Below are 12,953 nucleotides of genomic sequence, written 5' to 3'. Positions count from 1 at the left end.
AGCAGACAGCTGTTGTTCAGGTCCACCTCTTTCAGGATGGTTTTGGAGGAGAGAACAGTAGCTAGAACTGAACAGCTTTTCTCTGTCAGCTCACAATTATTTAACCTAAACACAAAAACAGCATTTTTATTTATCTTATTCAGCATATACAATATTCAGCACACCTTATATCAACAGGTTTTTAATATTATAATACATTATATATATTTATAATAAATAAAAAATGTATAATTTATTATATGGTATACTATATATTTAACTTATAAAATGTAACTATGCAGCGCTTTAAGCAACAGTCCTCAAAAAGTTCAGATCAAACTTAGAAGAGAGAGGTTACTATGTGAATATTGGCGACCATAAGTCTGAATGGACAGCCATGAAATGGGAAGTCCCACAAGGCTCAGTTCTCGCACTGTTCCTGTTCAATTTGTATATGGTTTTAATAGGGAACATAATAAAAGGAACCAAACTTCTCATCACAGCTACGCAAATGGCACCCAGATCTACCCAAGTCTATCACCCAGTGACTACAGTCCCACTGACTCCCTGAGCCAGTGTATTGATCAAAGTAACAGTTGGATGTGCCAATTCTTCCTTTAAATAAACAAAGAAAAACAGAGATTATTGTATTTGACAAAAAGGATGAAATTCTCAAGGTAAACCCAAAACTTGGGTAAACCCAGAACTCTAGGGATACAAAAAAACAAACAAACATCAAGTCAGAAATATAGGTGAGATTTTGGATTTCAGTAGTAATGTCAAAGTAATAACTAAATCAGAATACGATCATCTCAAACATAAAGCAAGAAATAGATGATTTTATATCCCATTAGGATTTGATAAAAATGTATACTAAGGTTCGCTCAACTACACACTGGAATCAGCTTCCAGAAAAAGTCAGTAGACACATTCAAATCTAGATTATAAACACTGTTTAGCAGTGCATTTACTGAGCATTGTGCTGCATTTACTGATTGCACTGTATCGTTTTATTTCTCAATTTTTCTCTTATTTCATTTTAAATATATTTTTTAATTTATATACACCTTTTACAAATAATTACACTTTTTGTACTTTTAATTAGCATTGTGCATGAATATGAATAATCTTGTCTATAAAATCATGTTCACTCACTTCATTTTTTCCACTTTGTTATGAGAGTCCATTAAAAGGGCAGAGAGTTTCTCCCCATCCAGATCTCCTAATTTATCTTCACTCAGATCCAGTTCAGTCAGTAATAATGGACTTGTACCCAGTACTTTAGTAAGATACTCACACGCTTCCTCTGCAGCAGGACTTTTCAAAAACCTACAGGAAGCAGAAGACAATTTCAGATTGCATAATCTTGTTGTAATTCTATACTTTTCGTTGCTTTCGAGTTAAACAAACATAGATCATTCCTACTAGTATGTTTCCATAGTTAGTGTATTAAGCCCTATTTGGACAGGATTGGTTGTCTAAACTAAGCTTGAGTTTTGATTCTTATCACCCGAAGTCTGTGATTTCATGTACCAATTCGGACGGGACTAACATCCCCGTGTTTATTACAGAGGTGGGCGTGTTTTCTAGATGTGATATGGTTTCGTGCATCACATACGGCGTATATAGTCCAGTGTCATAGCCACGAGGGGGCCTGGGCCTCATTTACATGTCTGCCCCCCCCCAGATTTCCCATGTCTGTGAGGCAACGGAATTGGTTAATTTTTGACACAGGGACCGAGACGGCAGAAATAGAATCCTGTTTGGTTTCATTATTTTACAACATTATTTTCACAACGTTTTGTTGTTATAATGAGTGTACACATAGACCCTTAACAGATTTGAACGATGTAAATATTGACTGTATGACCAAAAATGACACCTGCAGGATTTCTTCAGAGGGTACTTTTTATTTATTTTTTTGGAAAGCAAAATGATCAGTGAGAGCAACGCTGAGTAGAATGAAGGTCTCACAAAGTTTTAAACCTTTTTTCTTACGGCAAAATCAAAATGGTAAATACATCCATCAAGGGCATGCTTGGAGGAAAAAACTACAGAGAACAAAACAGCATTGAATGAAGTGGATATTCACGATTGAACCCCCAAAAAAAAAATCAAAATACCCTACTGCTGGTGCAAATGTCAACACATCTTAATTTTCCCAGAGTTACCACTTCATCAGTGCTGTAGCAGACAGGCACGCAGGGCACGCAGTGCGGTAAAATTAAAATGTTAGATAAGATTTAAATGAATTAGAACTAAGTGCATGCACGCGCAAATAGCAGCACAAACATCAGAACTATAACTATAATTGTCACATCAAGCACCTGCAGCGCTTCTGTGTGAAGGAGAAAAACTTAATAAAAAAGGAATAAATATACAGTCCTAAACGAAATATATTTCACTTAAATGATGAACATATTAGCAAAACCAAACAAACTGTGCAACAAGTCTACACTGAGATTCGTTCCATTTTTGTAGCCGCACCACAAGTTTGAGGAAACTGAATTGGCTGAAAGAGCACCCTTTTTGTTTTCTTTATTTTACAAAAGCAGAGTTTGTTTTTATTGTGAGTATACACAAATAAAAGTGAACCTTTTATAGTTTTGAATGTCTTATTCTTATCTGTATGACCAAAAATGACAGAGTATTTGAAGTCATTTCCGCTGTTAGGCCTATACGGAAAAATCCAACTGATTGCGCCTGAGCCTCTCATGGGAAACACATAATTGTCCCGAATGAGATGTATAGGTGCATTTCAGTTTCTCTTTAAATAAATTCGTTTTGACTAGACTTGTAGGCTATATGTTTTTTATTTTATAATTGTATGTATAAATTTGTACTGTAATTTTAGAATTTGTCTGATACACTCTTAAAAATAAAGGTGCTTCAAAAGGTTCTTCAAGCGATGCCATAGAAGAACCATTTTTGGTTCCACAAAGAACCATTCAGTCAAAGGTTCTTTAAAGAACCATCTCTTTCTTACCTTTTTATAATCTGAAGAACCTTCTTTCACCACAAAGAACCTTTTGTGAAACAGAAAGGTTCTTCAGATGTTAAAGGTTATTTATGGAACCATTTAGACAAAAAGGTTCTTCTACGGCATCGTGAAGCACCTTTATTTTTAAGAGTGTAGGTCTATGTGTATAGCAGAATTATGTATTTTTTAATCCATGCCGCAAATGTTTTAAAAATAGTTCGGGGGAAAAAACAACTTTAAAAATCGTGTTATTGTATTCCAGATACTTTTAAAGAACTTTCAACTATAACTTTTATAGCTTGAATGTAAAACATTGGCATGAATTTGTTGTATTCCCATTTCTAAAATACAAATTCATTGTAATAGGCCAATACAGACAGCAAAAAATAGTTTTGACACATATGGCATGCACTGATGTGGCTTCGCTCTACGCCACCGCTCTCGATAAGTAGCCTTGTTGTAGGCGTTGCTATTCAGTTAGGGTTAGACAGACAGAGCGGAAGAGAGAACGTGCGAATGTGAATTACCCTTAGGCTATGAGCGGTTTTCCCGAAACAATTTTATTGACAAGTCGCTTGTGCGTAAATGTCCTGTTTCTGTGTGAGAGAGACAAAACGCACTGTCCACAGATCAATGGTGTTTCAAACTGTTCGATGCCAAGGACCCACAAATATATCCAGTGCGTATCTGTGTTCGCGCTCTAGAGAGCATAAAAGGTTTGTATTTACAATGTGTTTTTACTGCGGCTAGCATTGAATCCACTGTATCCAACACTATTTATTCTCTGTGTTTTTAAGTAGGCTATCTATTAACAAGTAACAGTGAGAGAGCGGTTCGAACGAACATGAATCGATTTAGTCTATTTTGCAAAGATAATCAGTTTAGTGAAAGCACCGAATCAAAAGACTGATTAATTCATAATTAATGGCATGGCTGGTTCAGTCAAAAGAAATATGAGACACATATAATAACTGCTTAAATATTTAAGGGGCAAACATTTCTCAATTCAGTCGAAGCGCTCATGGTAGGCTACACACAGTGCGTACAGCTGTATACCTGCACCTCCATGAAGCTGCGATTCAGCTTCCACACTCCGCACAAACACTTGAAAATGTGCATGTTTAATATAGACTTTATAGTCTACATTTAATATAGAGCAGCCCCCTCATTTTAAGATGGGCCTCCCAAAATTTAAATTCTGGCTACGCCACTAATATGCAGTCTAATGAAATATGCATTAATATATTTTTAATTTATTATAAAATATATCTGGCTCTCCTTATTAATTTTTTTTATTTTTATTTTTTGTTGGATACCATCCACAGTGAAAAGTGCAGCATGTGGAAGATTGGTGCACAAATGGCTCAGGTAGGCCATAAAACATGAGGAGAAGATTTGGGTTAATACAATACAATATCAGCAATCACAGACATTTGCACTGGGACAGGATTAGATTTCTCAGTGGACCATTGAGTTTGCCGAAAAACAGTAGGTACTTTGCGTTTGAATTTTTACAGAAATTGTGAGAAAAACACAAGACTTGGCAGATTCGCATTGGATTACAATAGCAAAGTACGTCTGTGAAACACAAATTTCTCTTTAATGTGCCCCTGAAAAACTAGTCTCGTCCAAATAGGGCTTTAGTGTGAGGTTCCTTTTGGTTTTTTATTGTTCCTAGAGTTTGGAATTGGTTTCTAAATCATTCATTCTAGGTTTTAGTTTTATAACTATAACCTAATGTTCACAGAACACTGAATAATTGTTTATAGTTCAATTAAAGTGTTTTTCAGTTTGAATTGTTTAAAGAGAACATGGTATTACCAAAATTTGTTGTTGTTGTTGTGAAAAGGAGGGGAAAACACCTTAATTTTATTCAGAGGCCCAAATTGAGACAATGTAAAATTTGGTGCAGTTGCTGATATTTATACGGTCAAAAAGTAAGTTGACAATCTGGTAGCTTGTAATTTAATGCCAGTGAGATCTTTACCTGATGGACTTCGATTTACATCATTCATCCTGTAGTAAATCACTGAGCACCATCACTCCTGATTGTCCAGGATCATTTCCTGTGAGATCCAGCTCTATCAGGTGTGAAGGGTTTGATCTCAGAGCTGAAGCCAGAGCTTTATAAGCTTCTTCTGTGATACTGCAGTCTGAAACTCTGTATATAAAAGAAGCTGTTAAGTATTGCATGTTCTACACTACATAAAATAAAGAACACAAAGTTCACGTCAATATTAAAATAATATATGATATATATTAATAAATGATATAGTTACAGAACTGAAAACAAGTTAGAAAAATTATTGCCATAGAGTGTGCAAAATGTATGCTAATTTAATGGTATTTAAAAAATTGTCTCATAGACTCCATAAATACATGCATTGACCAATGCTTTAATGATAACATTTGACTAAATGAACCATTTGCCCAACATTGAAAACTGTCATTATTCATTCACCCTCATGCTGTTTCCAAAATTTGACTTTCTTCAGTCAAACACAAAAGAAGATATTAGGCAGAATATTAAGTGAAACTGAGGTGAATAAAGTAGCAGAAATGAAAGCCTCCTGTTTAAATTTTTTTCAAATGAACATGATAAATGTAAATTCACATGTAAAAAAGTGAATAAATGAAAATACACACTTCAGTTTTTCCAATTTGCACTGCGTGTTTTCCAACAGATGACAGATCTTCTCATTTCCTGAGTCTCCTAGTTTATTTCCACTCAGATCCAGCTCTATCAGGTTTGAAGGGTTTGAATGTAAAGCTTCAGTCAGAACACGACAATCTTCTGGTGTGATACTGCTGTTATTCAAACTGTGTTAAGAGAATACACAGTTACAGTTTCAAATAAATATTTACCAAGAGTTAGTTATTAGTTAAAAGTCAGCACTCTCTGGTAAACGATACATTAAACTCATCCAGCAGCAAGTTCACAAGTATTAAAAGTTGTCATATTAATGATAAAACTCACATCAGTGTGTTGAGTTTACAGTGTTTATCCTGCAGTAGAGCAGAGATCTGATTCACTCGTGTGTCTCCTAGTTCATGTTCACGCAGATTCAGCTCTCTCAGGAGTAACGGGTTTTTACACACAATTCCAGTCACATACTGACAGGCTTCTTCTGCAGCAGGACTCAAAAACCTGCAGAAGAGAAGAAGCAGGATTCAATTCAACTAAACTTGGTGTAATAAAAATAGCATCCGATTCTGATGGGAAACAGTGAGAAATGGTTTATCTTGAATGTACTTTGATGCAAAAAACTGTATTATTGAAATAACATTTCTATTAATAATTCACATGCATATAATTTATTTTGTATCATTTCATCACGTCTCACCTCAGTGTCTTCAGCTGACAGTTTGGATCCTGTAGTAAATCATTGAGCTCCTTCACTCCTGATTGTCCAGGATCATTTCCTGTGAGATCCAGCTCTATCAGGTGTGAAGGGTTTGATCTCAGAGCTGAAGCCAGAGCTTTATAACTTTCTTCAGTGATACTGCAGTCTGAAAGTCTACAGTAAAGAGATTCGTTTTTGTGAATATATATATTTTTTCGTGCACGTGAATTATTTCTCATGCATGCGAATTGGGTTACGCATGTGTGCATCGCGTCTTTTGCGTGAATTATTATTGAGATAATTCTGGCTCCATAGGCGCCGAGCCAGAGATGGACGCGCTCAGCCCTTGTCATATAATCACAAGTATGCAGTGTTTTCAACCACATACATAATGTTTGTTTTAGGTTTTAGACATTTAAATACAAATGTACTAGCAAAACAATACATTTATAGTTTGTAAAATACACACCGATGTCTATAACAGCGGCAATATCAGATACACATTGTGTAAATAACTATAAAGTTCACTCTGTTCTTCTCCAAGCTCACCAGCCACTTACTTTCATGTATTTTGGGAGAAATTGATGAATTTACGTGTTGTAAATCCGAGAGATACAATTCTCTGAACTGTGGCACAAACTAACATGCCGATCAACTAACAAGATCATTATGAAGGTTTGTAAATAATAAAAAATACATTCACTGCCAGAATATCAGATAGTTGATGACATAGTTAACAAGTTTGTGAATATTTTGAACAAATAAGGCTAAATGAAATAAAAGCAATACATCTGTGATACAACGCTATTGTGGCTGTGGTGTGTCATGTGACACACATAATGTGTTGCCATGGAAATAAGAGGATACTTTCTAAAATAATGGTCACCTTAAAAAGAAAAAGAAAAAAAATTCACACTGGGGGGTCAGCTAGAATATATATTACATCTACGTGTGAAGGGGTTAACCTGTTGAGCAGTACGGTCCCACGTGGGATTTTTATTTCTGTGCCCCTAGGAGTACGGTCCCACGTGGTATTTTTATTTCTGTGCCCCTAGGAGTACGGTCCCACATGTGGGATTTTTATTTCTGTGCCCCTAGGAGTACGCCCCTAGGAGTACAGTCCCACATGTGGGATTTAGAAAGTTCGGTGACGTCACATAACTGCCAAATTCAAACTGCGTTTTCGTGCTTTGGTTGGCGCCGAGACACACTCTGCACTAGTCACATAATCACAACTATGCAGTGTTTTTACCCACATAATGTTTATTTTTGGTTTCAGATATTTAAATACACATAAATGCTAGTAAAACAATACATTTAGAGTTTGTAAAATACACACGAATTTCTATGGAAGCAGCAATAACAATCCATTCAATATAATTTGCCGATGTGTTCTATTCATATCAGATACACATAGTGTAAGTAACTATGAAGTTCACTCTATTCTTCTATTTATTTGTATTTTTATTATTCTAGAAACTGATAAATTTACGTGCTGTAAATCCGATTGACAGGACTCTCTGAACTGCAGCGCGAACAAACATGGCGGCGCCCATCTTACATTATGGATCACGATCAAGATCATTTATAAAGGTTTTTAAACAACAAAATACACTCACTCACATGTATTTGTGAATCAGAATATCAGATAGTTGATGACATGGTAAGCAAGTAAGTGAATATTTTGAATTAAAAAGGAAAAAACTAAATAAAAGCGATACATCTGTCTTACAGTGTTTTTGTGGCTGCGGTGTGTCACATGACAAGCATGATGCGTCGTTATGGAAACAATAAGAGGAAACGTTCTAAAATAATGATCGCCTAAACAAACTCACTCTGGGGGGACAGCTAGAATATTTTAAACTCACCAGTGAAAGGGTTAATGGCAAAAGTCTCATTACACTACATTCAGCACAAACTGTGCTACAATAATATGTGAGTAACACGTATGTACACTATTTCTAAGAAAATCAGGTTTTAATATTGAGAGTAAAAATAAATTCCCCCCCCCTGCATTTTACATAAGCACAACATTTAGTTTTTTATTTAGTGGACACAAATAAAAGTAGACATTTACAGTTTCAATGGATGTCGTCATCTGTATGACCATTAATGTGTGTATGACTTGCAAGTTGTTGCTACTGATACAAGATAAAAACACATGTGACTGTGTCAGGGCCTCTGTGCTCTTGAGAGGGTTAACTTTAAACAAACAAAAGTTATTATTAAAATTAAATGTTCATTCATTTAACTCACCTGAGTTTCTTCAGTGTGCGGTTTGTATTTTCTAATCCGTTCTGGAGTTTCTTCACTCCTGAATCCAGCAGATTATTGTTGCTCATGTCAAGTTCTTTCAGACTGGAGTTTGATCTCAGGACTGTAGCGAGAGCTGAACAGCTTTCCTCTGTTAGAACACACTTACGCAGACTAAAATGATGAACACGAGAGGGAGAATTTACAAACACAAGGTGCTTGTTTTCACTATTAAGTGATTCCTGAGAACTGTGTTTAGGTCACCTGATTTCTTTAACATAGATTAATTGTGCAATAAAAGCCACATTAAAAATACTCACATCAGTGTGTTGAGTGTACAGTGTTTATCCTGCAGTAGAGCAGAGATCTGATTCACTCGTGTGTCTCCTAGTTCACGTTCACTCAGATTCAGCTCTCTCAGGAGTAACAGGTTTTTACCCACAATTCCAGTCACATACTGACAGGCTTCATCTGCAGCAGAACTCAAAAACCTGCAGAAGAGATGAAGTAGGATATAATTTAATTCCCAAATAAACTTGATGAAAAACAACATCCAAATTTGATGGACAGAAGTGTAAATTAGTTTATCTTGAATTTACTTTGATGCAGCAGGTTTGTATTAGTGAAATATTTCTATAAATAATTCACCTGTATTTAATTTGTTTTGTATTACTTCATCACATCTCACCTCAGTGTCTTCAGTTGACAGTCTGGATCCTGTAGTAAATCACTGAGCTGCTTCACTCCTGATTGTCCAGGATCATTTCCTGTGAGATCCAGCTCTATCAGGTGTGAAGGGTTTGATCTCAGAGCTGAAGCCAGAGCTGTATAACCTTCTTCAGTGATACTGCAGTCTGAAAACAGATTTTTTTTTTTGTATTAGTTTTCTCTGCTACATTTATAAGTGACAATATGACAGATGGTCATGAGTCTCTTACCTTCTAAAGTATTAGCAGCTTCATCATGCTTCATCTCTCTCAGGAAGTAGAGTGTGAGATCAAGAGCTGCTTCTTTGATACTGCATCTGTTCTCGTTAAAATCCTTCACCAAGTATTGAAAGTCTTCTTTTTGTAATATTTTCTTAAACTTTTCCAGTTCATTCTTCAGAAATGTGATTATTTTGCTTTCAAGATCCAAAAAAAAAAAAAATGGATAGACTGTTCAGTTTAGATGATGATAAACTGAGTCGCTTCACCATGGCCGGAGACAGACGACCTGTAACAAATAAAAAAAAAAAAAAAAAAACCAAAAAAAAAAAAAAAAAACCCCCCCCCCCCAAAAAAAAAACATTTTTATGGGTTCTTAAAAGGAAACATAAATGCTCAAGATGAATCAGAAATCAAAGTTCTATTGAATATTGTTGCAAGCGTTGTTCAGTAACCTATTTGTTTATTATAAATATAAACATTATTGAAAATGTTTTCCTACCTTGAAGATCCACAGGAAATTCTTGTTTCTGTGAGTCTGGACATCTGAATCTAATGTCTCACACTGAAGCCTATTAGTGAATAAAATAAAAAACTGCATTTTCAGGGAAAATATTAAAGAAAAGGTTTGCAATTTTTTTTAAACAAAGACAAATAGAAAGCAATATCTGTTTAAGTTCACACTGTTAAAGTACAGGACCTATTTAAGTATAAATTAAGGTAAATATTAGGTGTATCATTGTAATATTTTCTGTTCTATAAGCAAATAAAACAGGGCTGGTGAATAATATTATATTCTACATTGACAATAGGTATTTTCATACACTGTCCAGCAGTTCCCTTTCATGGGAACTTCGAACTGCGTCCTCTAGGGGTCGCTATGGGGAACGCCTCGTCGTGACCCGTGTCTGAAGCATACATTGAAAAAACACCAACTTGTTGGCCGGCGACAACCATGACGTCACTACCGGTGCGACTATAGTATAAATAGGCGCCGGGAGCACACATCATTCTCTTCTTCGTCTTCATTGACTGTTCTGTTTGAAGCGTGCATTCCAAGGAAAAAGTAAGAGGCTATCTCTATTTATTATGGCGAGCACTAGCAGAGCATTTAGAAAGTGTGTGCATCCGTGTCATCGCTATTTGACACCAGATGACACACACAATCTATGTGTTGTTTGTTTGGGCGAAGAGCACGCACGCGATGTCCTCGAGGGGGCAATCTGCGTGCATTGCGAGCGTTTTCCAATGAAAAAGCTCCGTTCTCGTTTGTCTCTCTTTTCAAGTAAAGAGGGGCAGCCATCTGCTTCCCGCAATTCAGGACCCGCCGCTGCTGAGGCACGGAAGGGAATGAGCTCGTGGGGATCACAGGTGGATCTGGCCGATGAGTTTGAAGAGGGGTTTCCCTTTCGCGATCGTCGGCTGTGCACGAGAGTGAGCCGCTGGAGGATGATGTTATTTCATTAACATTGTCTGATTCAGGGGCCATTGCTCTGCTGGGATCAGCCCAGAAAAAGCAGGAAATGTCTGAGGAGGGCAAAGAAGCTGAGGCTGAGCCTTCCCAATCCTCCTGCCCTGCGTATGATGAGCTCTTAGAGGTTATGGATCGCGCCACGGCGAGGCTTTACTTGCCGTAAAGCGGGTGAAGAAAGTGACGTCGCGAAATATCTCGATGAACGTTACTTTCTGGCCATAACCCTCCAGCTCAGGTGAGCCTTCCTTTCTTCCTGTTTTTCATATAAAGATTGAGAAGGAATGGAAGAGGCCGTTTTCCTCACGCATCCATCGGTTTCAGCATACCAGTTATGCGAACATCGAGGCGATGCGCGAAAACGGCTATGAGAGAATGCCCCCTGTAGAAGAGACGCTAGCTAGCTATCTCTCTATGGGTGAGACATCATCTCTCAAAACTCCCTCCTTGCCATCCGTGCCCCTTCAAGCTACATCTAAAATGAATGGCAGGGCATACGCAGCAGCAGGTCAGGCTGTTGCTTCGCTGCACACGATGGCGGTGCTCCAGGCATACCAGGCTGACCTGCTGAAAGACCTGGATAAAGGCGAGGGCCTTTCTTCTGATGAGATGGCTGAGTTGCGCCGCACCACGGATCTTGCTCTCCGTGCTACTAAGCAGGCTGCCTCTGCCATGGGCAGATCTATGGCAGCGATGGTAGTAACGGAGAGGCAGCTGTGGGTAAACCTGGCAGACATCGGGAAGAAAGAAAGGGGTTTTCTTCTCGATGCCCCGGTTTCGCCCTCTGAACTTTTTGGTACATCCGTTGAGACGGTTGTCGAAAAGTTCAGGGAGGCGAAGGCGCGCTCAGCGGCCTTCAAAACCTTCATTCCACGAAGGTCCAGGTCTGAGCCCGAACAACCCAGGGGTCCTGGCCCGTCTCGGTTTGAGGATCAGAGACGAGCACAGAAGGCTAGTGTCGCGACTCGCGCTCCTCCTCCGCCTGCGGGTAGGGGTAGGAAGTATCGTGGGTCAAAGGGAGGTAGGCAAGACCTGAGGGATGTGATCCAGACAAGGCGTCAGCGCTTTCGTCCGGATCAGAGTAATACTTAGGTATCCACTCTTCCCCTCAGGGGGTGTAACATCTACACTTTTCTTCCCCTTCCTAATTCCCCTGTAACCACCATATCTCCACCTGACCGAGGTTAGGTGGAAGCTTCCTGCATAACAGTCTCCTTCTGGACCTATGATGTTTTGGTTGGTTCTATGGCTTCATAGTAACCACCTTACTGATGGTCCGGTCTAAAGGCTTCTCCGGACAGAGCTCCGACGCGGGAACCATGGTGGGTGAGTACGATCCATGTCTAAAATATATGTATATATAAATATATAAATAATGAACTGGTGGTTGTGTGTATAACCCTTCTGCTAGTTTCTTTGCAGTGTTTCCCGGGACCTGTATGTTTCTGCTGGGTTCAGAAACCGGGTGCTCGACTTGCAGTGTTTTCACTCGTCGTTATATGTCCAGAAGGTAAGTAAGCCGGGTTTCGGCTTCATACTTCATGGATCATGCGGCCATAACACAGGCTTCTGCAGGAGCCTTTGTGATCATCAGGCCCCCGGCGCGTCACTGCAAAAATTTCCTGGACGTCCGGGCTGGGGTTACGCTTTCATGCTACCCTGACTGGTCTACCGTATCTGGGTCGCCCTGAGGGGTTTCCCGATCACCAGGATATCCTCTTGAAGCATCGCCCCCCTCACCATTGAGGGCTATCGTGAGTATGATGTTTCTTTCGAGCGTTAATCCTCTCTGAGGAGTTGGATTCCTCGCTCCATGGGCTGTCCTCGTGGTAGTATTGAGCTATGCTCCCCTTTTATTAAAGGGTTACCTGGAATGAGCAACGTTATTCCTCTGAATTCGGAGTTCTCCTCTCACTTGAGAAGTGTGAGTTCTCTGTTTCTCCAGAGCGCCTGGAACCAGCAGCAACTGGTGAAAAAGACCCTTCCTCCGCCTCCCTGAT

General features: G+C 38.6%; 1 protein-coding gene across 1 annotated transcript; it reads right to left on the bottom strand.

Moving 5' to 3' along the window:
• Positions 1–37: 37 nt before the first annotated feature.
• LOC107731374 (ribonuclease inhibitor-like) lies at positions 38–10,028 on the bottom strand. The gene is made up of 10 exons (XM_016542431.1): positions 9,985–10,028; positions 9,245–9,355; positions 8,877–9,047; positions 8,560–8,730; positions 6,304–6,477; positions 5,937–6,107; positions 5,606–5,779; positions 4,947–5,120; positions 1,135–1,308; positions 38–105 (listed from the first exon to the last, which is right to left on the bottom strand). Exons 1-8 carry the CDS (start codon positions 10,026–10,028, stop codon positions 4,967–4,969), a joined length of 1,170 nt encoding a protein of 389 aa, XP_016397917.1. The 3' UTR covers positions 38–105; positions 1,135–1,308; positions 4,947–4,966.
• Positions 10,029–12,953: the final 2,925 nt, after the last annotated feature.

The sequence above is a fragment of the Sinocyclocheilus rhinocerous genome, unplaced genomic scaffold (assembly GCF_001515625.1).
Source record: "Sinocyclocheilus rhinocerous isolate Xijiao unplaced genomic scaffold, SAMN03320098_v1.1 scaffold19848, whole genome shotgun sequence".
In the NCBI taxonomy this organism is placed as follows: Eukaryota; Metazoa; Chordata; class Actinopteri; order Cypriniformes; family Cyprinidae; genus Sinocyclocheilus; species Sinocyclocheilus rhinocerous.
The sequence above is the reverse complement of the archived record's forward strand: the minus strand, read 5'-3'. Positions and strand labels throughout refer to the sequence as shown.

Coding starts and splice junctions, on each gene's coding strand:
- LOC107731374 (XM_016542431.1), bottom strand. CDS start 10,028: ATGTCCAGACTCACAGAAACAAGAATTTCCTGTGGATCTTCAAG. Junction 9,356..9,984: donor ATTTCCTGTGGATCTTCAAG/GTAGGAAAACAT, acceptor TCTGAGATCAAA/CCCTTCACACCTGATAGAGC. Junction 9,048..9,244: donor TGTCAACTGAAGACACTGAG/GTGAGATGTGAT, acceptor TCTCTTCTGCAG/GTTTTTGAGTTCTGCTGCAG.